Source organism: Pinus tabuliformis, chromosome 1_2, assembly GCF_031772625.1.
Source record: "Pinus tabuliformis cultivar Carrire ecotype Pingquan chromosome 1_2, CPIR1, whole genome shotgun sequence".
NCBI classification, from domain to species: domain Eukaryota; kingdom Viridiplantae; phylum Streptophyta; class Pinopsida; order Pinales; family Pinaceae; genus Pinus; species Pinus tabuliformis.
In genome coordinates, this window is record NC_142298.1 from 465,600,206 (window position 1) to 465,623,013 (window position 22,808).

Sequence of the window (22,808 nt, forward strand, 5' to 3'; positions counted from 1 at the left end):
ACTCCCCTTATTTATCTCATTCCTTAACCATATGGAACTTTTGCCATTTCTCATGGAAAATTGTGTCAATAATTAAAGTGTGTGTATTCTCCAATATAAGAGCAAAGTCTCTTAATTCCATTTCTCCAAAAAAAAAAAAAAAAATTGAAACCACACCATTCATGAATATATATATATATATATATATATATGGGATGTTGGTCATCACCCTTGAAGTTTGAAATATATATATATCTCCTCACTCTCCACCACAGAGTTTTGGTATAAACCGAGGTTAGGGAAAGTTGCAGTCTTGTCGTAATTATATCTCGTGCTCAATTAGCGTATTTGGAGGAGATCACTTTGATTTTGTGAAAATTAATTCATAGCATCTCAAAAATTTATGTAAATCCTACTTTTGTTATGTTATTATCTTTGACATGTTATTTCTCTACGTAATTATCCTTTTGAGGGTTTACTATCAGCATCATAGATATATTTTTTCCATTAATTAGCCCCTTGGATTAATCAATAAAATAAAAGAGTTACTCTTCTTGCAATTGGAGATGTTAGTTAGGTAAGTTTTATGTTCCTTAAGTGACATTCATGTGATGTCACTTCTTATGAAAATAATGTCTATATCCCATAAATATAAGGTACCGCTGAAAACCACACAACATCCAAATGAATAATGTCATTGTCCAACTCATCAATGAATTGACTTGAAATATAAAAATTGAACTTGTGCTAACAAGTGATTTAAAGCTCAATATCCTTCCATAACCATCACAATGGATATGGTTTGAGATGTATCATGGAAATGAATCTCCATTATTGAACCAAGGATTCATAAATCACATTCATTTAGATACATGAATAAAAATTATTATCATAACATTCTTCATGATTTGCATCTTCATATGGAACTACTTCTCCCTCGTAATATTTTTCTTTTCACAATATATGTAGAGGAAATGAATTTATCTTAGACACTATTGCTAAATTTTGGTTGTATGAACATTTATACTCTATCATCAACATCAAATGGCCTAGCAATCTCCTTCCCTTCCATTTTTGTAGAATGAAATTCTAGGAAACCTTATGCCAACATTTTTCTTAGAGATGATTTTTGGTGCAATTCCTAGTAGTTCTTCTTAACATGACCATTATTTTAATAATTTACATTTTAGTTCCTTTAGTTATGTTGCATGGAAATTTTAACCCTAACTTGTTATTTCTTCCCCTTCTATTGTTAGGTCTTATTGCCATCTAATTTTCATGTGTTGGATGCATCCACTTGCTACTTACCATGCTTAGGCTATATATACATAGCCTTGTTATAAGCCTCATCAAAACCCTTAACCTTGAAAATGACAACTTCCTTGTGGTTGTGGTTGAATACACTTAGTTTTTAACTCAATTGTACAATCATGAACTTCTTGTCCTTGTCACTATCTCAAGTAATGCCACTTGAACTCATCATCTAATTCATAACCCACGAGATAGAGTTTACCTTTAATAAGAGTATTGAACACTTCATATCAACTATCTAATTCTACTTGCTAAAATTCCTTTCTTGATAGATATTTCCCACCATCTAAGAAGTGCATATCCTTCCATATTTAATTGAGAGAAACATTTTTTACGTGTAGCATTCAACCCATAATAGATGAAGTAAGATTCTAGTCACCTTAGGAAATTACTTAATCTTTCAAGGTCATTTTTTCCATCTCTAATTTTGGTGTTAGCGTTAGCATAGAATCTTAATGGATTTTTGGAGGTCTAGTAGTCATATTGTCCTCAAAATATATTAATGTGATCCATATTTAGGATTCCCTAGCCTATTCTTACTGCTCTACATTAGGTATTTTGAATTTGTGCCTCTACCTTTACCTACTATTCCATGAACCGTTTCCCACAACATCTCTACAACACTTTTTATTGTCGCTCCTAGAGACAACCCCTGGGTTGAAGAGAAGGGTCAGTGCCTAGGACCTCTTAGAGTCTCACGAAGATGAATCATTGTTGCTCAAGATTTAAATGTAAAATGATTAAAATAGGGTTCAATAATCCTACTCAAAGCCCAGCCACATTACATACATTGACGATATTTCATTCCAAAGAATTAAAGTTCAACCATGGTCGCCTAGACACCGATAGTGAAGTCTCTTTAGGTATTGTAGTATAGGTGAGGGAAGAGATAAAAGAAAGAAATATGGTGCAGAGGACTAGATATAGAATCATGGAACTGAACTTCAGTAGAATTATGTATAGACCAAGGAAATGAAATCAAAAACCATGGAGTGCATTTTAAGTCTTTCAATCTCACATCTACAAGTACCATTTTCCATAGCATGACACAAATAAATTTGACATACAAGATTGAGTTCCAATAGCTACAATTACACGATTTCTAAGAGGAAAGAAGCACATATGAAAATGATAAAGAAAGACAAGAACAAATGCTCCACATATCAGTTCTTGGAATCAACAAAATCTTCTTCATTAATCTTCCAAAATAGCATACATATCATAAAGCCTCAGAACTTGCAAAACTTGTAGGATATTACAACCTCCATAATAGAAAATTAAACCCCTACAAATGAGTTCCTATTCCATTTTATAAGGAGAGTCCTAAAAAAAATATTTACAAAAATACCTTGAAGTCTGACACCTATCTAAACTAATCAGCTATCCAAGTGTGCCAATGGCCTAATTGTCCTAATTATTACATAACAAACTTGATTCTTTCTTGAAAATCAAATATTTGTAAAATTTCCCAAAATGAAAAAGATATGTCATGATTCCAAATCAAAAACGATCTTCACTACAGGCTCACTTGATCCTTCGAAGTGGACCCATGCTCCACTACTTGTACTCGCAGTGGGTTAACCAGTTGGTCACATCTTTTCCATGAAACTGGATTTGGTAGGGGAGTGTGCATAAGGGTATTGTAAACCATACTTAAATTTGTGAGATCAATGTAATTTGGTCCAGCCATGAACAAGGTCTTCATAAGCCACAACAACTATAAGTCTCTCTGCAAATAGTTCACTATGATGTTGCCCTTGAGGGTGGCAGTCTTCTCATGTGATGAGTCCACCTTGCTCTTGGCCTCAACTAACAATTGCTCATACTTCTCCCTTGGTGGTAGATGTCCTTGGAAATCCCAACAACTAGGTAAACCTTCTCTAGTCCTTTGGTCAAAATTAGAGTTAAATGTTGCAACTAACTTTTCCAACTCACTCACATGCATTTTGGCCCTATCCCTCGCTTTATTATTATGGATAATTTTGGAAACTTTTATTATTACACCTATCCTATCAACAATATCTATTCCCCTCAATTCATTAGGTGATTTCTCATTAAGGAGCCTGATAAAATTCTCAACAGTGTTGGCATTCCTTGCATTCTCCTCTTTGGTTGACATGATAGAGAATTTAGTGGTTTTCACTGTAGATTTCTGTTCTGCAACTAATTTTAGGTGTTCCCATATTTTATTTATTCCAAAGATGATATCATCCCATATTACCTACCTAGCTTTGACGAGGGCCATGTTGCTCTTCAAATTATTCTTCAGTGCTTTAATCTCGTCTTGTGCCACCTGATACTTATTATTAATTTGATCCAAACTTGCCTAGGTCGACTTGAGTTGTTTCTCATTATTTTCCAGTGTGTGCTTGGTGTTGTCCATGTCAATCTGTATCTTTTTAATCTCGCGCTAATAGTTGCGGCTCTGTAAGGGCCTTGGTTAACTACCCAGTGGGGTCCTGTGGGTTATCCGACACAAACGCAATGCATTTATGGGAATCAATATCATATTGCAACTCAACTACCTTTAGCTTGAGTGCTACCACCTCATTATTCCTCTCAATCAACTCCTTGGCCAAGATTTCATTCTCATTTTCAACCTATGCCAATTCCTTGGTTTGTACATGCTCTGCAACAGACATTTTAAGTTGTTGCCTTAGTGACTGTATTTCTGATTGTGAACCTTTGATAATAGCATCTATGGAATTCTTATCACTTGGATCCACCCCCAATTTGATAATATGTTCTTTTTAACCTTCATTTTGGATATGGAGGGCTCTTGCGTTGGCCTTCTCCTACTTTACCTTAGTAGCTACTTTCTCCAACAAATTCTCGGCCTTGTTGATGGTCAAGGCTCCCTTACTTAACTCACTATATATCATCTGCCATGCATGCCTATGTAAATTGATTTTATCCTGTAAGGGGACACTAGTCATGTCTAGAGATAAGTCCATTATTCTGAACTGTGGCCGAGAGGGGAGGGACTGCACTGAAGGGTGATACAGAGAAAAATTCATATGATTTCTTTCTAGGTCCATGGCAGCCAAGGGCCTGGTATGATATGGCACCGAATGAGAGGCCATCTATGATGAAATTTCCTCCCATAACTTCTTGTTCCTCTCCTTTGTTAGATCCCTGTAGTGTCCTATCTAGGGTGCTATATTAAGCTATATTTATTATCGACCAGGATGCGTAAACTTAGAGGCATGCGTCTATAATATATAGACATAAAGGATTATTAGCTAAGTGGTTATGATGGTAGGTTACATGACTTCTTTACGGAAGATTGAGGTGTGTTACCTATCACCCAAACACTTAGGTCACTCAGTTCATCTACCTAATTAAAACACTGTCATTCAATTCATCTACCAAATTAAAACACTGTGTATCACTTTAAAGAAAGATTTCAATCTCCTTACGGAGACACTGTGCATAAAACCCCTGTTCAGCAAATACTCAGCATTCAACTAATATTCATGAAAAATAAAGACATACTGAAATCATAAGTATACTTTAAAATGATAACAGAGATCATGACATTGCTTTAAAAGACAACAAAGGATCGAATCCCTTACAGGATACGATTCACGATCTCAGTGATGAACTGTTCAAGCACTATCATAAACATCACTCATACACATTCTAGTGAAATCAAAAACCAATTCTAATTGCTGTGCATATCATTTAATACCCTAAGTTGCAAATAAAAAGAAATGACAGTATACCAGTTCAACGCAGAGCCTGTCCGCATTTTCAAAGGTATACTGGACTGTGATCAACCAATTATAGAATCAATATGAAATCGTGACTCCAACTGAGTTTTTCGTATTACGTTTCAACCAAAGCTCTGTTTCGATAACGATACAATGATAAAAACTAATTTCCAACACAGAACTGTGTTTACATATGTCTTGCTAAAAAAAACTAACACCGCATACATTTGGAATGTACATTCATTAAGCGGTTGTTGCCGCTTTTATCATGTCATAACTTTTTAAAATGTTTCTATTCTAAACTGATTTCAAAAAGGAACAAAACTAAATCAATTTAGAATGCTATGTTCTTGCTGCCTTTGTCGCCAACATGCTTGTTTTGACCGTCGTTGACCGCACATGCAGGAGGGTCGGTTCTGCTGTAGGATAGGTATTCGTCCATGCTTGGACATTCTACTTTTCATCCCTACCCTTCGCTCTAGCTTAGCTGTCATGCCATATGTCAAACAATAAACCAATTACAAGATGTTGTGACTTCCTGTAGTCATTTTATCAAAAACCCCTAATTCTTTAACATAAAACTCCTAAATCAATTTTAATGCATTTTAATAACTATAGTACTATTAACTAATCAATTTCAAGGGATCTAAGAGATGTATGACGGAAAGAGGTAAGCAAATGATATGTTTTAGGAGGAAAAAGGAGGTCATGGGATGGTACCAACAATCCCCTTCCTCCCATTTAGGTCTGGCGATTGTTGTGCTTCCAATTGAACCCAAAATTGATGCCTCAGTTGAGCTGGAGGTGATAGCTTGTTGGGGATCCTCTAGTTGCACTTGGAAGCTTGGTTAGTTTAGGCTCTTCTTTGTCAATATTACCTCAACCTCCTCCTTTGTATGCTCCTAAAGCTTCACCTTCTTGGTCAAGGATGCATCCTCCATCTCAGTGTCACCTGCCTCATCAATACTGCTTTTCTGAGGTTGTTCCTTTGTGCTTGGTGTTTCTATCTCCATCTCTGTATAAATGGGCCATGAATCAAGATTAGCCTTCCATTATAACTCTGGTTTAGATTCATGTTCATAGGCCGAGGCATTAATCTCTTTCTTCCAACTATAAATAATACCATGAGGATCATAACTCCACACCTCTCCAATTTCAAAGTTCAACTCCTTCAACATAAGTTCCACCTATTAGAAAGTTTGTCTAGAGTTCATAACAAAGGGGCCTACAGTCATGGGAAGCTTAAACATATATCCCTTTTTGGTAGGGAAAAAATGGATTTGATCTATGTTTAGGCTCTACCTAATGAACTCCAAGGCAAAAATTCTCATGGGCATAAAATACAAGAAACCGGTAAGGAGGCAATTCAGACGTGTATATTTTGATTTCGGTGTAGTCTTCAAACAAATACCACTCACACAACCTAGCATCTTTGTTGAGCTAATGAATGCTCCTAGGTTGGGGTAATACTTAAGGAGGGGAGACTTTGTTGATAATTTTATAAGCAATGACCATGAAAGTAGAGAGAAAGTGTGAAAACCCTTCATTGTTGGGTTCCTTTTTCAGAGAACTGTCCCAGACAACCATATATTTCCTTTTATTATGGGTGTATATAATGTTGAGGCCTAGGTACACAAATTATTCCACATGAGTGTAAAGGAACAACTAAATAAAGATGGAGTAATGACTTAAGGAGGAAGCTAAATAGTATCGCTCGCACCGAACTTGATGTCTTCAACCACAAAAGAGGGAATGTCAAGGACAATGTCTAGCATCATAATCTTATGTAAAAGCCCTAAGGATGCTTTCGAGACATATGTTATCTCATCCTCACAAAATAGCCATAATATAATAGAGAGGATGGGCTACACAGACTGTTAAAACAAAGAAATAGGAAGGTTTTATGAGTTGGCAGGCAATTCTGCATTTGGGGCTAGGATTAGTTGGTGAAAGACTTGTTTCTCTCCAGCCAAATCTCCAATGTAATCACATAAGAGCATGGTCTCTACAAGCTTATCCAAATTTTGGGATTTCAGTTAAAGGAAGGCATTGTGTATCAATTCAGGGGTGACTTCCAAAATTTTCTTCCCAATGGATAAAATACAACAATTTTTTCTCTTTAACGGACATGGCCATGAGCAACAATGTGAATTCTAGGAAAGGGTACACCTCAATCCTATCATGATGACTCAGAATGTGTCTTCCTTGTCCAAATAGCATCCATAGAAGTCAAATCGAAGGTCGGATAGGTTTAGAGGGTAGGAGAAATCGTGAATTCCCCCCTCGGTTTCCATAAAGGGTTTGGTGTGGCTCGAGGGTTTTGGTTTTTCTTTTTTGGGGTTTTTGACGAGATCTTTTTCAATTTGATCATGATAATAAATTGTGCAAGGATCAGGATACTGTGAATCACCTAGTAAGTGGAGTAAAATGGACACTGAGGGTGCGTGAAGGTCCTTACACCAATTGGCAGACAGTCAAGTGGAGATAGCTACAAACAGATGGCACGACTTAGAGACAAAACAATTTAAAATAGGCAAGTTTAAATTACAATGTTTAGTGTGTGAGGTGCAATGGTTGGCTTGCAGATTATTTTACACAAGAAAAGGGAAGAGGTGGCATGGGGGAGACATGTGGCAGAATTGGATTGGGTAGAGGCCAAGGGAGGAGGGTTATGTATCAAATAGTCTCGTGTTCGCTTGCCATGCTCACCTAATAGTGGTATCAACTATTGACATGGTCATTGGATCAACCCAATAGGTGGTGGACCCATTTTACCTCCTCTGTCATGGTGCATGAGCGAACTTGGAGTCAAGGCTCAACCCCTCGAAATTAATCACAACGGTTGATTTTTGTTATCCACTTTATTGACTTTGAATTTCCAAGAGAAAGCGTCGACTTAATTTTCACACTTGTTTACCCTACTGAGCTTCTCCCAGGTGAGGTCGCCTCAAGATGGACGATGATCTTCTCTATTGGTGGTTGTTACTTAACCATATACATTTGGAAAGTGGGGGGAGGACCCACTGCCACTTCGCAGATCTTGTGGGTCAGAAATGGTGTTTTCTAATGCTTCCTCTGATCCAGGTGGATATTGGTTGCCATCTGACAATTCCACTTGGACCCCCACCACTGTTTCTTCCAGTTTTTCACTTTCCTTAATTGTGGCATAGTTTACTATTTTCAGTATATTTTTGAATCCTGAACTTCTAGAGCTATTTTTAGGCCCTAAATGATATTTTTTAGGAAAACCACTGGTGGCTATTAAAATTTTTTAACTCAATATTTGTTGACAAAAATTTTAGTCATCAGATAGGTATTTCTAACGAGGTATCATGTTCGTCAAATGAAGATCGTATCCCAAAGTTACAACCCCGAGAAGTTGATATACCAACTTACCCTAATAGGGCCCATAGTTTGGTGTTTCATCTCCTAGGGTTAGGTTTTTGGATGTTTAGGGTTTTCCAATGTTTCTCAATAATAAATAGGCCTTCAAACCTCATTGGAACACAGTTCAGAGGCATGTAGCTACCACGTCTCTTCTCAGAGATAAGCTACAATCGCGCAAGCTAGTTTATTTCCATTCCGTATGTAAGCATATTTCAATTCTTTGATATTATTTAAATGAAGTTTTATTTTCACTGCATCTCTATGTGTATGGTTATATTTGTAATTTGTTGCGTTCTTGTTTAAATTTAGACCAATGGTATTAGAGTGGTCTGCTCTTTCTCGATCCTTCTTTGCATGTCCCCAATGGGGTATAAGGAGTTAGGGCTCAATCTGGTTGAAACTTTGCAAGGTTAGCCTCGCAAAACCTGATGACTACCCATGGGGGAAGAAAAGAAAGATGAGGGAGCAAGAGATCCTATCAAAATATTGCTCAAGGAGGCCCTCGAGAAACAAAGGAACACAATGATGGATAACTTTGCCCAAATCCTTCAACAATTTCCCACCGATGGCACATCCACATCCAACAGCCACTTTAGAGGTGCCACAACTTTTAAGGTACAAGTAAACTTTGGCATTCCCATATTTCAGGGCCAAATAGATGCAGACACCGTAGATAAATGGTTAAATCTACTAGAAGGACATTTTTTCTGTTCATGAATTTTCCAGTCAGGAAAAGATTACTTTTTCTCTTCTCAAAGATGCCCCCCACGTCAAGGATTGGTGGGAAGCCTACTGTGAGCAAAAGGATGAATGTACACCCTCACTATTTTTAGAAACACCCATTTGGAATTTGTTCTGGGACACCATCAAGGAGTAATACTACCCTGTCAAGGGCTATGAGGATAAATAGATAAAGTGGACCACGTTGTGGCAGGGAAGGGACCAAGGCGTGCTGAAGTTTACCAATGTTTTTCATACCCTTCGCACGAAGTTGGGTATCAAGGATTCTAAGAAACATTTGGTACTCAAGTACCATGGCTGCCTACACTAGTACATCTAGGATGAGATGGAGTTCCTATACATCACCTCACTCGGCACGACGAACCGATACACTATCAAGATCAAGCAAAAACTTAAATAGAAAAAGGAAGAATTTGGATTTGCGAATCTGAAGCAAGGGAAAGGTGCCCCCCAACCCACAGAACAATGGACAAAGCCAAGGCAGGGCATCCCCAGACAACCCACCAAAGCCGTAAGAAATGAACAACACCGCGAAGCTAAAGAAGGACACGGGAAAGTGGTGTGAGTTCCATAATAGCTCCACTCACAACACAAGTGAGTGTCGAGCCAAGCAGTCACTGGTGGCTGAGCTGAAAGTTTTTGAATCAAATGCATGTTCCAACTCTAAGTCAGAATCCAACAAGGGGAATGACAAATGGAAGCAGATTATTGATTTGAATCCCAATGTCGTCGTTTCCACCACAACGATCATAGAAGGAAGAACCTGAAGATCCATAGGAGGAAGAGTGCCTCTTCCACTCCCAGATGTGGGTAAAGGGTTCCCCGCTACGTTGTCGACAACGGGATCCAAAATAACCTCATTTCAGCAGAGGTTGTGAAGCGGCTGGGTTTAGCAACCACAGAACACCCACAACTGTACACCATCAAGTGGCTTTACCAAGGACAGGATCTCTGCGTCAGTCAGCAATGTCACCTTTGATACAGCATCAAGCCCTTCACGGATGAGGTATTATGTGACGTTGCTCCTCTTGATGTTTGTGATGTATTATTAAGCCAACCATACTTGTGGAAGCGACATGCTATGTATGAGTCAAGGCCTCGCGCTGTTATTATTACCTTGGGAAATAAGTTGTATAGGATACTGGAGGTAGCACTGCCTACCACAATCTCTTTGGTTACTGCAAAACAATGCACTAAGCTCATTTCCAAAACTGGGAAATTTGTTTTCCTAATGATACGCCCTTAGGGAAAGAAGAATACGGTGGCCACGACCTCTAGACAAGGCCCCTCCGCACGACAACAACAAATGGACAAGGTCATGGAGGAGTACGAGGACATATTCACCTCCCCTAGAGCAGTGCCTCTTCACTGTCAAGTCAAGCACTCCATCGATCTGACCCCAGGTGAGTCATTTCCCAATGGACCAATCTATCGGCACTATGTTCTAAAGAATGATGAAATCAAGAGGAAGATTCATCACCCTGTGGGAGCTAGATCATGTTGGTACAGAAGAAGGATGGTACTTGGAGACTTTGTATTGACTACCGGGCACTAAACAAGATCACTACTTGGAATAGGTACCTGATCCCACGAATTGACGACCTTCTAGACTAACTCAAGGGGGAAAAATATTTCAGTAAGATTGACTTGAAGTCCAGATATCACCAGGTACCAATCAAACCCTCTGATGTGTGGAAGACTACCTTCAAAGCCAAGGAGGGAATTTTCGAATGGCTGGTTATGCCTTTTGGGTTGACGAATGCTCCTACAACCTTCAGGAGGCTGATGGATGACATATTGTGGACATTCACCAACTCATTTGTAGCAGTATACTTGGATGACATCTCGATATTTAGCCAAATTTGGGAAGAGTACCTCCACCACATCCGAGAGGTTCTCCAAACACTGCGACAACACAAGTTGTGTGCCAATTTGGAGAAGTGCACTTTTGGCGTGACCCAGGTTCAGTATCTGGGATACATTATTGATGAACGGGGGGTGCATGTGGATCCAACCAAGTCCAAGTCATTCGGGATTGGCCAGCCCCAACCACTCTGACAAAGCTCTGTAGCTTTCTAGGTCTTGCCAATTTCTACCATAGGTTCGTGTTGGGGTTCTCTCATATCACTGGCCCTTGAGTCAAAACACCAAGGGAAGAGCGAAAGAAAAATTATTTTTGGTTTGAATATCAACAAAAGGCATTCGAAGAGTTGGAACATCGTCTCTACTCTGCACTAGTGCTCACATTATCATACTTGCAACAACCGTTTGAGATCGAAACAGATGCCTCTAATTGTGCTATTGGGGCAGTCCTTACTCAACAGGGGCATCCAATGGCATATCACAGTGAGACACTTTCAGACATAGTCCAAAATTATCCCACTTATGAAAAAGAGATGTATTCCATTGTGTAGTCATGCTGACAATGGAAGCATTACATTTTGGGGAAGGAAACGATCATCCACATAGACCACCGACCCCTGCAGTTCATACAAGCGTAAGGGAAGCTATAGAATTATCGCCATCATAATTAGTCCACATACCTGCAACAATTCCATTTGAATATCAAGTACAAGAAGGGTAGCGCCAATAATGTTGTAGACTGCCTCAGCCAACCCTCGATCATGGTGTTAACCACCATTCTCAACTCCTGTGGGAATGAGACTTTTGATTGGCCACTTCTCTACAAAAGCGACCCAGAATTCAGCCACACATACCAAACGCTCTTGGAGGGTCAGCAAGTTCCCGATTTTCACCTCCAAGATGCACTGTTATGTCACCTGGGACACCTTTTTGTTCCTTCAAGTGAGTATTCCAAGATGATTTGGGAAGCGCACTACATTCGGGTCATTGGGAATTTCGGGGTCGAGAAAATAGTGGCAGTACTACAGAAGTATTTTTATTGGTCGAATCTTCGACAGGATGTTGGGAAGTACATCAGATCCTGCACTGCCTGTGTCATTTCCAAACCGACCATCAAGAAGCAAGGCCTCTATACTTTGTTGCTTACCCCTAGGCGACCTTGGGAATCCATCTCCATGGATTACATGTCAATCCTTCCTTCTACTAAGAATGGAAACGACTATGTTTTTGTGGTCGTCGACAGATTATCGAAGGTGGCCATTATGGAGGCCTGTAAGAAGAATATCACAGCAGAAGTCACTGTTAAACTCTTCTTTGAATGAGTGTGGATGCACTTTGGGATCCCATAGTATAACATCTCAGATTGGGACAACAGGTTCCTTAATACATTTTGATCCAGTCTCTGGTCGATGTTGGACACCAAGCTCACTAAGTCCACAACTTTCCATCCCCGAACTGATGGCCTGACAGAGGTCGTCAACAAGATGATTGTACAGATTTTGCGCATGTACAACTCAAATCATCCATGCACATGGGATGAGAGCCTCCCCTATGTTTAGCACAACTATAACGAGGCTCTCCACAGCTCGACTCACCACACCCTTTTCAAGTGTGCTTGGGATTTCATCCAATATGTCCCATTGATGTGGCCATACCATTTGTAGCTATTCAGGTAGATTTGTCTCATGTCTAGTCCGAAGTTGAGAAGGCAAAAACTTCGTTGGGCACATTCAACACATCTACCAACAAGTCCATGACATATTGGACAGAACCAATGCTAAGTACAAGCAATGGCATGATCAAAATTAGGTGCCAGACAAATTCCATGTGAGCGACAAAGTTTGGCTACATTTCCAAAAGGAGCGCCTCACTGGGCCCCATCGCAAGCTTTGCCCACTCTGATATGGGTCATACACCATCACCAAGGCAGTAGGGAACAACTCCTTCGAGCTTAGTATTCCACCATTTCTTGGTCTACACCTAGTGTTCAATGTGGACTAGCTTCGACCCTACTTTACACTATTGTGGGACACATCCGACATTGGAGAACAACTCACACCAACAGAGTTAAACCTAGACTGTGTGGAACAAGACACAACTGATCAGATCAAGACACAACTGATCAGATCATGGACACACAAATCAGGAACACCCGATAGTAAAATATCCAACCATTAGGGGAGTTTTTAGGTCTAAAATGGGCCTCCTAAGGAAATTATAAAATAATAGTGGAAATAATAAAATAATATTAGATTACATCATCAAATTTTAGAGCGAAAAAAAGAAAAAACTATTTTTTCAACTCGTATTTTCAACTTATCTCCCTATGGGTTTACTCAAATTTTGAGTGGAAACAGTCGTTGGATGAAAATTTTGATTCCTCATCCAAGGAGTACCCATGTTACATACTTTCAATGGACCCTGCTACACGAAAAGTGAGAAATACATGAAAAACGTGATTGCAATCACATTTTTCATGTATTTCTCGTTTCTCTTGTAGCAAGGTCCATTGAAAGTATGCAACATCGTACTCCTTGGATGAGGAATTAAATTTTGCATCCAATGAGTACTCCCGCTCGAAGTTTGAGTAAAACATTAGGGAGATAAGTAAAAAATACGAGTAGAAAAAATAGTTTTATTATTTTATTATTTTTTAATATTTTTACTTTTTTACTCCAAGAATGGTGAATCATCCCCCATGTTTGACATCATCATCTTGAATCCTATTGGTTCTTATAAATTTTATTTGGGTTGTAAATTTTTGTTAGGAGGCCCATTTTAGACCTCAAAATTCCCCTAATGTATATCGAGTTGTCAAAGGAGGCCAACTCCTTCACCAGGGCAAGTGGCTAACGAGGGACCAAGTTCAACAGAAGTTTCCTCATCTCATGGAGGAACTCAACGCAATGGGGACCATTGCTTCCTAAGGGGGAAGGAATGATCCAGGTGGATATTGGTGGTCACCCATCTACTCCACTTGGAACCCCACCATTGTTTCTTTTAGTTTTTCAATTTCCTTAATTGTAGCACAATTTACTATTTTTGGCAATTTTTCGAGTCCTGAACTTCCGGAGTCATTTTGAGGTCCTAAACGATGTTTTTGGGAAAATCACCAGTGGTGAATATAAGTTTTAAACTCAGTATTCGCTGTCAGCAGTTGTAGTCCTCAGATATATCTTTCTAATAAGGTATCATGTGAATCAAATGGGGATCGTATGACAAAGTTACAACCCTGGGAATTTGATGTACCAACTTACCCCAACAAGGTTCATAGTTTGGTGTTTCATCTCCTAGGGTTAAGTTTTTGGATGTTTAGGGTTTTCTATTGTTTCTCAATAATAAATAGGCCTTCAAGCCTCATTGGAATATAGTCCATAGGCATGTAGTTGCCACATCTCTTCTCAGAGGTAAGCTACCATCACCCGAGCTAGTTTATTTCCATTCTGTATGTAAGCATATTTTAGTTCTTTGATATTAATGAAATGAAGTTTTATTTCCACTGCATCTCTGTTTGTATGGTTATATCTATAATTTGTTGCTTTTTGTTTAAATTATGATCATCCTCATTATTGAGCTGGAACTCAGATGCCCTAATGCTCTAGTCCCCTGGTCCTCGGAATCCCAACTCCTTTTGAAATATAATTGGAAATTGTTGCGAGTTTCCAACCCTCCGGGGACATGCAATTGGGATGATGTCATGCTGATATCAAACACTCCATGTATCAAACTATGATTGGTCCAAGTGTCATCCTTATATGATCCCTTTGGGTACCTAGAAACTTCAAAACGACAAGCCACATGTCCACCTCCTAGTGGGTGGTTGGTAATGTCACCTTTACCTAATGACATGTTGCAACATGTCCAGTCAGAGGAGAGAGAGAAGGCTCCCCGATCCTTTGTTGTGTGATAAATTTATCTGTAAATGGTCCAATCTTGGCGCCTTCGAAAATTCATCTAACCAAAGGTTACGAGGTTCTATGGCCGCAGGGTCTGGGCCTCCAATTTCTGTTATAGGTTTCTGTCAGTAGACGACTCTTGCTCTAACAGTTGATGAATCACTGGTCCCTAGTTCCTAGAGAATTTTGAAATTGATTTTCTCATTAGTTACAAGATTCTGAGGTCGCAGGGTCTCTGAGATTTTGACTTTTATGAGCTTGACTTTGACTGCCATTATCTTATGATCTAGGAGGCCATTTTCATACTTATTTATATCGTTCGAAAGCTCTTCCAGAGCACTTTCTGATTGAGTGAGTCTAATGTGGTCTTTGAGTTCTTCTTCCACTCTAAAAATGGCTCCAAACTATGCTATGCTTTGCACCTCAACCCCTTTGTTATATGAAGCAGAAAAGGAAAGAAGAGTAGGGTACAACACCTTCCATGCATGATTACATCTTCTAAAGACTTGATTCACAATGTTTGATCTCATGTTCATTTATCATGTCTAATTCTTGGAGCTATATTGCATGATAGTCCTACAAAATGGCTCTCCACCCAACGAATAGAGAAGTTTTGTCTTCACCATTTAATTTTGTATTAGGAATTAAAACAAACTTCTATTATACCAAATTGATCTATATTCTAGTGGAAAAATCAAAATTGCTCATTATGACTCACTAAGGATTCTCGGTTTGCTTAGCTATGTATTTGCATTCCTCTATACTTGATGAAAACAAATACAGAGAACAAAAGTTCAGTCACACAAATAAAATTCTAAACAATACGATTTATTTTTTTAATTTATGGAAACACTCATGAGCAATAACACTCCAATATGATATTGATTTACAATAGGTACGTGGCTTACAATCATTTTTATTTTCACACATGGAAATTAATTTGTTAACCTGAATAACTTTGTAGGAATCCTTTGAATTCTCATATAGTGTCTTGAAGTTATCCATATATGTTTTCTCTCTTTACTCTTTCCACTTACAAACCTTTAAATTTCCTTCTAGTTTTGTGTATGTACATCTCTACAATTTTCTTACTCATGAGTCTTTGATGCAACTCCTTTAGTGATTCAATTTCTTCCTTTCATGTATTTTTCCTTCAAGAGTTAGTTATGGGTGGTTTGGTTTCTTTCCAATTCATTATCATATTTTCTTCACAATTTTGGACTACTCTTCAAATTTTTGTAAACACTTTCTTGTTGGTAGTCACACATGTATGTCAATGTCATTCCTAATGTGGAATTAATGTGGAAATAGGTTTCCCTCCAAATTTTGGTGAGCATATTCTTGTTGTCAACCACACATGTACATCAATGTCATTTTTTATGTGGATTCAATGTGGAAATAGGGAAGTAATTATGGATTTCGTGGTGGCTTATACATTAATCCCTCTTCACATGCTTTATTTTCTTTTCTTTCCCTTTTCATTTGCTAACAAATCTTGCAAAATATGGATTATGCACAACGCAAAGGCATGAGGGGGTGAATACACCTCCCTCCATCCTCTCCACCCTTTCTCCCACATGATGGCATCACACAAAATGTGGGGGCATGTAGGGTTGGTTTGTCATAACTTTTTACTACAAAAACAAGCTCTTAGATGTTTAGACTCTTCAACATGGGATATCCCATTGTAGTTGACACTTAGGCAAGAATTCCTTCTCAAACTCAAGAACTCAAGACCCACTCAAGCTATGTTAGATTTCAAGTTGTCAAAGCTATTGAAGGCATTGCCACCATAATTCAACATGAGAAAAGAGAGAAAGAGTTTCAAGTCATTTGCCTTTAGCCTTTTTTTCTCTTCTATTTGATTTTTATATTAACTTGTAATGCTAAGAGATGAAAGAACAACAAACCTACTTCGGTACAAAAGCTTAGTAACAAATCCTTAGTGGGCTACCAAAGAAGTATACTCATAAATTTTATCCTATTTCTTTTGTAAATGGCTCTGCAATACCCTAAGAGCCCTAGTCTTTTAATATGTATGATGAGTGCCTAGAAGCCTTAGTCTTTGTATATATAAAAAATGAATGACTGAGTTGTTTCCCCATCAAATGAGTTGTTTCCTCATCAAATTAATTGCTCTTTTAGTAAGTGGAAGAAAAGGTAAGAAAAAGTATGATTTAGATAATTTAAACTAAGAAACTAAACTTTATAATTAAAATTATTTAAAATTAAAAATTGAAATGAAATGTGAAAAAAAAAATCATTAAAATTTATAACTGCCATTCACCAATTTTTATTTTTTAAATATCATCTCATTTTAAATATGGTAAAATAACCACAAAACAAGATATAGAGACATGCAAAAGAGTGTATATAAACAATATACAGAGATAAACAAAAGTGTGTATATATATACACCAAGTCTTGAATACCAATCCTTCAGTCTATCGTCATGATTAATCCATAGAATCATGTACTGGTTTTCTGGATCTTTTCGAAGTTTTCTCGTATGTTAGATGCTGTTAATAGCAGGTTTGTATGGTTTCACACGGATTCCACGGACCACAGTTTTTAAAACAAAAAACCTTTAGATGACTGAGCAATGTATTGTTGGGTTTGAACATTGACTAACCTTTCCTTTACCGTAGATTTGTAATACCAGGTTACTTTCATGTCAATACCAGGTTTGTATGGTTTCAGATGGATCTAAAGGATCCCTGTTTTAAGAACAAAAAATCTTAAGATGACTGAGCAGTGTTTTGTTGGATTTGAACATTGACTGACCTTTACAGTAAACTTGTCATACCAGGTTACTTTACATTTTTAAGATCAGGTTTGTAAGGTTTCAGATGGATTCAAAGGATCACTGTTTTAAAATACTAAAAATCTTAAGATGACTGAATAGTGTATTGTTCAATGTTGGGTTTGAATATTGACTAACCTTTACTGTAACTTTGTAATTCATGGACTGTTGAATTCTGATTCACATCATATTGGAGTATCTTTGCAATTCATTAAGTGCTTATCTTTACATAAATAAAGATTAAATATTATTGAAAAAATAACACTCTCATTATAGGAAAGTAAGAAAGAAACTTCACTTACCTGGTAGCTGTTTCTTGTAAGTGGCCTTAATAGCTTCTCTTTTCCAAATTAGAACCACCCCGAGCAACACCACTATAAGAACCGCACCACCCATGCTCAATCCCAGCAATTTAGGGCCACCTTTCCCTGCAGCAAATAAAAATCTTTATTTCTGAATTGAATTATAAATTTATTTTGAAATTTTGACAGTAGGTTAAATAGAAATTAATAATTTGGCGATCACTTTGTTTTGAAGTATTATTCATTCAAATTTCAAATCTCCATTCTTTTTTTTCACCCTGGACCATGTGGGGCAGTAGGAACGCAACAATTTATGAACAGAAAGTGAGAAAGCCTCAGAACGACATCTATAAGATAATTACACCATATAAGGAAATGGGTCCGAGCATCAGAGCATCAGAAACAAAGGAACAAAAAGGACAAAGATAGATGGGGTAGCTTCCCGGTGGGATTTTTTTGATGAAGTCTGTAAAGAGAGGAGAGAGGAGATGCGGATGTGGGGCGGTCATAGTCATCAACGCCAGGAAATTTTATCATTTCTAGTGGGAAGGAGGCCAGGGGTCTAATAGCAGGGCAGAATCTTTAGCACTATGGGGAGTTCTTATAGCCGCGAAATGGCTAAGGATTGACAGTATACAGATCTTTGGAGACACAAAAGGAATCATAGACTACCACACAAATTTCAGTCTTCCCATTTTCAAAAACTGGATGTGTAGGTCATTATGAGTACTTTCCAAGTAGTTCATTTCGATCCTATCTACAGAGAACAGAATTGGACAGCTGACATGCGGTCAAAGAGAGGGATGATGAAACCTACAGGTAAAATTTTCTTTTCTGTTTTCCAGCAGGGGCCATCTGATCAACACAGAGAGCATAAATTACGCATAGAAACAAGGGAGGAATTTGGAACTGTGTAATCTCCGACAGACTTATGGCGGAGCAAGTGGATTGCTTTATGTTTTGTTTTTTATGTTTCTGGATGTTAGGCGAAACAAGTGGAAAGTCTTATGTTTAGGTTTTTTTCATGCTACTGAATGTTTGGCGAAGCAAGTAGAATGCTTTATGGAATAGTTTTTATTATGTTCCTGGACAAATGTAGAGAAGTAATGATTATAAAGATATGTTATTAGAACAGTGTCAAAAGAATAGACAGATAGCAAATTTAAGATATTCTAAGAATTTCTACCCGGAGAAGATAGAGAAACATGATAATGTGCTATTTTTATATTAATACTAAGAAGTAGGTTTTTTTTTTCTACTGAACAAAAAAATTCCAAATCCCCATGAATAAAACAAACAAAATAATGACAATAGTACCTTCTGTTTCTGGGGATGGGCCATTTGGGGGTGACAGCAGAGGGACATGATCACTGTAAAACTTGTGCTCTGTAAATTGAATCATGCAGTAGCCATTCAGGACAGTTCCCTTGTTAGTTCCTACTGAACATACATTCAAATGTGTGTAGATAGTGTTGAGGCACTGACTACACCGGCTCCCAGTAAGGTCTCGCCAGCATTCAGCCAGAGAATAAACCCCATAATCACTGAGTGTACTGTAACCCACCATACTGGACTCAGTTTTTTCCACAAGCCTCGTCAAAAGATTGGCAATCCTCCAGCTAAAACCCCCTGCATTTTCTGATTTACTTTCATTGCAGAGCCCACTAAAGTTGCCGAATGAACTTAAACTTGAATCAGGGCTGTGAGTGGCATATTTCAGAAAGCAGAGACCGAGGTGAATGCTTCCAGAAGTACCATTACAGATTTGACGAAGACTATCTCCAGCCCGTGAAGTACATGTCTGACAAGCAGAGGCATTGAGGTCGCCCCTGCACTGAACAAGACCGTAGATCTTATCTCCATTCTCTCCATAACTTGATATATTGTAGCCTGTCTCCCCAACATTTTCAACCAACGAATTCAGAACCACTTTCAGGTTCCTCTCCAAAGCACTTCGATGCAAAATATTGTCTTGCCCGCACTCGCTAAACGAGCGATTATAAGTATCATACTGAGCTAATGTTAATCTTAGTAGTAACAGCAATAAAGAGAGAAATATATCAAATTTTGCAGTGAATGTAATGGTATTCCTTCTGCAATTACTGATATGGGAGGGGGCCATTCTGTCATTAGTAACTGAAATGATTCATTTTTTCCGAGCTCGTCCTTTCCGTTTGGAGATCTCTGAGCAGAGCGGGTTGAGGAATAACGTGTAAAGTCAGGCAAATGGGGAAAGAGGAAAGGAACTTGACAGGTTCTGATAGATACGTGTCCGATCTGTATTCAAGTCAAGTCAAGCTCGTTCGTTTTATATTCGATGCAAGTCAAGCTCAATTCAAGAAGCGATCAAAGCATCTCCGAAAGATCGTTCATCATTCCTGTTGAATGATATTTTCTAAGTATCTGGGAAAGATTCTGTTTCCTTTCAATTCCGAAAAAATAGGCAATTAACAGTAATGGTGGATAAAGCAATTTAGAAAGGAGAAAAAAAAGGCAATTAATTAATAAGATTTAATACGTATGGATTCAATATCATTAAAAAAACCTGAATACATTGGATTTTTGACCACTTAAATTTCAGTTTTTCTAAAATCTCAACAAAATTTTAAACAAAAATATTCAGACAATAGTCATTTTACCTATTAATTAAAGTACACAAAAAAAATTGACATACATTAAATTAATAATAGATTTACTATCTTCTCCATTTTATTTGTTGAATAGAAATAAGGTTGTATCTAATTTTATAAGATGAAAAAAAGAAAAAACAATAAATTAATAATTAACAATATTTATTGATAATCTTAGTGAGAGAAAAAAATGATGAATAATAAATACCATGTATTAGATTTATAATTGATTCATCATTTTATTGGGTTGAATAGAAATAATGTGGTATCCAACTTATAAGATGAAAGAAAAAGATAATAAACTAACACAAGCATATAAAGTACATGATTGAGGAATGTTAATAAGCAATATCTAATGATAAATCTTACGTTTTCAAAAAAACATAAAATATAATTTTAAAACTTTATTATTATTATTATTTATGAAAAAAATTTGTATATAAGTTAAACACATATGTTTTTAAAAAAATGTAACAATATTTTTAACTAATATTATATACCCAAAAAACTATAATTCAAGTTTATTTGACACAACAAGTGACTCTTAATCAATAGGCAGAGTCTAGTTGTATAAATAATTATACTAAATATAAATTAATTATATTTTTAAAATAAAAATAAAAATATTTCACTAAGAGGTTCTAGTGGGCGGCCCAATTGGCGATCGAAGTAACGTGAGTCCTGAGAAAACTAAGAGATCCAAGGTTCAAATCCCACAGGTTGTGACCCAACTTATGGATAGGAGGACAAGTCGTAGACCCGAGAGGTTTACTAGTAGCTACATGTCAAGTGAATTGCTAGGTTCCTCTAGGATGCCAAAAAAAAAAAAAAAAGAAATCCCTAAGTGGGCTGATATGGTGACAGCTTTAGGAGTATCATCCCTTCCTCCCCAGTTTGTAGCCATGTGTTGCACGAACAACTCCTTCCATAGCCTTCCCATACATATAGAATTTGATGACAAAGGTGAGTGGATGATAAAATGGTCTACGTATTCAAGGTACACCAAACTACATGATTTTTGGTAGAATGGAGGGAGTTTTCCCATGCATAAATGACAAAGGTGAGTGGACGACAAAAGGATCTATGTATTCAAGGTACATCAAACTACACAATTTTTGGTAGAATGGAGGGAATTATAGTCAGACAAGAATTTTATTTCCTAACGAGTAAAATCTCATCCTTTATTTGTGACACCTCGAGGAGGTTAAAATGTTCCACACTTGATGTGTTAATCTAATGATAGAGTTCTATTCATCCCCTCAAGCTTTCTAGAACAGAAAGGCCCTTTTGCACAACACTCATCCGGAGATTGATGTTGTTGCAACCACTTCTACCTACCTCAGTACCACCCCTCTCTATCTCTATAGCCACATGCAAGCAAATGAAGTGGGTGTGGGTGTTTAGCAAGCCTATTGAGAGAAAGAATAGGTGGATGCAATGGTTATGGACTTTCTCATGAACCCTGGTTTGAGTTGCACCCACAACACCAAATTCCACCACATTTTGGAACTTTATTGGCATTTGAGTTGCACCCACAACACCAAATTCCACCACATTTTGGAACTTTATTGGCATAGAAATACATTTCTGACCCATGCTTTTTTATCTCATGATAATAATTGGAATGAGATCTATAGTCGACTCGAGATGCCAGGAAAGCAAAATGGTTTTTTAATTACTTCTTCCTCATGGTTGGTAAAGAAAAACAAAGGTGTGATCCAAGTTAAGGCTCTTGGGCCCTCCAAGGACACCATGATAGTCCTCTACTCCTTCTTAGAAGATGGTGGTTGTTGCACTCCTAACTAGCCTGAACTCCCTAATCATTATTTTCATTAAGTTTCAATTATATAATTGTCTTTATTACCGAGAGTGTTGGTCAATAAATGCCTAGTTTCCTCTATGGAAGATTCTTTTATTATTATGTTAAGCCTAAATTCCTTTTTTTTAGGCTTTTTAACTATCCCACCTAGTTTCCCTAGGAAGGCCTATATGACCTTCTATTTTATGTGGCCACTTTGGTATGCATGAATGCTTCTCTTAAACTTTACTTATAGTTTTAATTTAACACGCACACACATATATAATTTTTACTGGTTATTCATGGTTGGTAAATAAAAGCAGAGGTGTGATCCAAGTTGAGGCTCTTGGGCCTTCCAAGGGCATCATGAAAGTCCTCTACTCCT

General features: G+C 37.6%; 1 protein-coding gene across 1 annotated transcript in view; it reads right to left on the reverse strand.

The window, feature by feature from the left end:
- LOC149206362 (cysteine-rich receptor-like protein kinase 2) overlaps positions 1-20,320 on the reverse strand; it is a 33,246-nt gene extending 12,926 nt beyond the window's left edge. The window contains exons 1-2 of the mRNA XM_089395411.1: positions 19,313-20,320; positions 17,996-18,121 (exon numbers count right to left, since the gene is read on the reverse strand). Of these exons, the coding sequence (XP_089251537.1) occupies positions 17,996-18,121; positions 19,313-20,117 (931 nt within the window). The 5' untranslated portion in view covers positions 20,118-20,320. The remainder of the gene's footprint in view (positions 1-17,995; positions 18,122-19,312) is intronic.
- Positions 20,321-22,808: the final 2,488 nt, after the last annotated feature.